The sequence below is a fragment of the Odontomachus brunneus genome, unplaced genomic scaffold, assembly GCF_010583005.1.
Source record: "Odontomachus brunneus isolate Ranch 3 - 2012 unplaced genomic scaffold, Obru_v1 Obru_scaffold_199, whole genome shotgun sequence".
In the NCBI taxonomy this organism is placed as follows: Eukaryota; Metazoa; Arthropoda; class Insecta; order Hymenoptera; family Formicidae; genus Odontomachus; species Odontomachus brunneus.
This window is the reverse complement of record NW_022639649.1, coordinates 412,207-414,720: the sequence shown is the minus strand read 5'-3', so window position 1 is coordinate 414,720 and position 2,514 is coordinate 412,207. Positions and strand designations below refer to the sequence as shown.

At 33.5% G+C, this 2,514-nt stretch overlaps 1 protein-coding gene across 1 annotated transcript; it reads left to right on the top strand.

Moving 5' to 3' along the window:
- Nucleotides 1-462: 462 nt before the first annotated feature.
- On the top strand, nucleotides 463-1,189 carry LOC116852020 (putative odorant receptor 69a). The gene is made up of 4 exons (XM_032831979.1): nucleotides 463-572; nucleotides 677-822; nucleotides 979-1,080; nucleotides 1,186-1,189. Exons 1-4 carry the CDS (start codon nucleotides 564-566, stop codon nucleotides 1,187-1,189), a joined length of 261 nt encoding a protein of 86 aa, XP_032687870.1. The 5' UTR covers nucleotides 463-563.
- The last annotated feature ends 1,325 nt before the right edge of the window (nucleotides 1,190-2,514 follow it).

Sequence of the window (2,514 nt, the reverse complement as noted above, 5' to 3'; positions counted from 1 at the left end):
TATGTATGCAGCCTGTTGTATATGTGTGATATCGACGGCGGGGACTGGCGCTATTTTTGTAATATGTGTAGTGCATGCTTGTGCAATGTTGCAAATCGCCAGGTATGAAAAAGAAATAAATACACACATTTGGATTTTTTAAACATCTTACTTAATATTTCTGAAGAATTGATCTACAGAAGAGAGTGATGGGCAAATATAGAAAAAGAGAGAGAGCAAATGGGTGGGAGAAAAGAAGAGAGAGAAATATAATTAGTATAATGGAATTTTTTATAGTTACCGTATCAGGCGAGCAATGGAGATCGATACTCGACAACAGATTAAGCAGAGTTGTCAATTTATAAACCAGCGAATCACGATGTATAAGGGCATTCTTTTCGCCATTGATATTCATCGGGAAACCTTAAAGTTGGTATTTATATAACAATAAATATATATGATATTAATATAAATTAATATTAATATTTCTCAATTGTTTCAGTTTTTGCGAGTTCATTTCATCCGCGTTTAAATTTACAATATGTTTCTCGGCAATACTCGGTGTGATATGTTTGAGCTTCAATATGTTTCAAGTGAGTTTCGTCTTTTTCATAACTATTCCGTCTCATATTTCAACACCTTAGCGCACCACACATAATTAAACATATCTAAAAAATTTATCACCGTGACATTTCAGGTTTTTCAGGTTGTTACATTCGGTGGTAAGGTCGAGGAATTCTTCTTGCATTTAGCGTGCATAATTCCCATTCTTGTATACATGTTCAATTTTAGTTACTTAGGTCAAGAAATTACAGATGACAATGACAATGTATTTCTCAGCACGTAAGCAATATTGTATAATCGTGCTCGTGATATATGAGACGCCGTTCTATAAATTTAAGATGAAATTAAATTATGAAGAAAATATTTTATACAAATCTTAGTAAATTTTTTTATCTTTCTTAATCATGAATTCATAGTTCAATACTTCTTTCGTAGGTACAATGTTTGTTGGTACGCAGCACCACTCAGTATACAAAAATTGATATTAATTCTGTTGCAAAGAGGCAGTAAACCGTACACTTGGTCTGCTGCTGGATTGTTTGTTGCATCTTTAGAATTTTTTACCAAAGTAAAGAACACAGCATGTATACTTTAACGTGGAATATTTTAAAATATAAACAAAAATAAATTCTTTTGTTACAGTTGACAAATACATCGTTATCTTACTTTACTGTCATGTATAACGTCCAGAAAAGATAAGAAACATCATATTGTAATAAAAATTCTAATATTTTTACGAAATATATATATATATAAAAGATAGATATAGGGATAGCTTGTATCCCTACGACTGTATTCAAATGATCTTCTAGCAAATTGTATAGCGTTGTAGAAAAAAAGTTTTTAATGTAATTTTGATTTGGTGCTAATAATTTTCAAAGTCAAAATTTGTTAATATCTTTCACGTTTCAACAAATAAAATATTTAACTTTAGGCGAAATGAATGCTGTTAGGCTACGGTGATGAACTATTTAATATTTCGAGAAACTTTTAATTCATTTCAAGGTTGAAATCAACGTAGCACTTGCCTTGATCATAAAAAATAAATAAAATGTAAGTGAAAATATATTTTTATCGGAACAATCAATTGATATTGTAAAAAATATAATTGATAAAACATATCTCTTTATACGATTACTTCGGCTCTTCTCAAAACCGATTACTACGCAAACTTGAAAGTAGTGACTTACAACAGTGACCATTTAATACGCTTCTAACTTCATCATAAAAAATGTGTTCAAACTACTTCCTAAGCGATTATATATTCGTGGTAGCAGAATAGTAATTTGTAATTTTTCGGATAAGTTTGTGAACTCTCTGTCTTGTCCAAGGAGAGAATTCTCTCACTGTCAAGACGGATGAGTTCACAAATTCACCCAAAAAATTACGATCAACCTTTCTGTCCACGGCGAAGCATATTACAACGAATTAGATTCACTCAAAAGAACGAGAAACGATAATTATAAGAAAATTTAATAGGTAAACATAAATATACAAACCCGCTGGTAACCCGCTCTTAACGCAGCACTGGATTAAATTTAGAAATCGCTGTTTGTTCTCGAAGATTCAAGGAAGCTCCTCTATTTCGCCGGCGATGTTTCTGTAAGTGATACAACAGTAAGATCGATCAAGCAACGTTTCTGTTGGTCCGAGGTGTGTACCTCGCGAATGCACACGCTACAATGAGACGCGGGAAGCCGCGAGGCTGAAGAAGACCGACTGCGTTTGCGTTGACTTCGATCGAAGTATTATTTCGCGGCTATTATTTCACGTGAAACAAAGGACCGTTAAATTTCGTTGGACAATTTGAATGTTTCACTGGCAAATTAAATTACGAGTGTTCCGAGTTTGCTCACGATAGTTCGTGCCGCCTTGCTCATTCCTTTCATGTGTCGTTTGGTATTTCGCGGTAAAAGAGAAATATGCACTCCAAGAGGGAAGTTGCAAGAATATTCGATGAGGACCGATCGA

Coding starts and splice junctions, on each gene's coding strand:
- LOC116852020 (XM_032831979.1), top strand. Junction 823..978: donor GACAATGTATTTCTCAGCAC/GTAAGCAATATT, acceptor CTTCTTTCGTAG/GTACAATGTTTGTTGGTACG.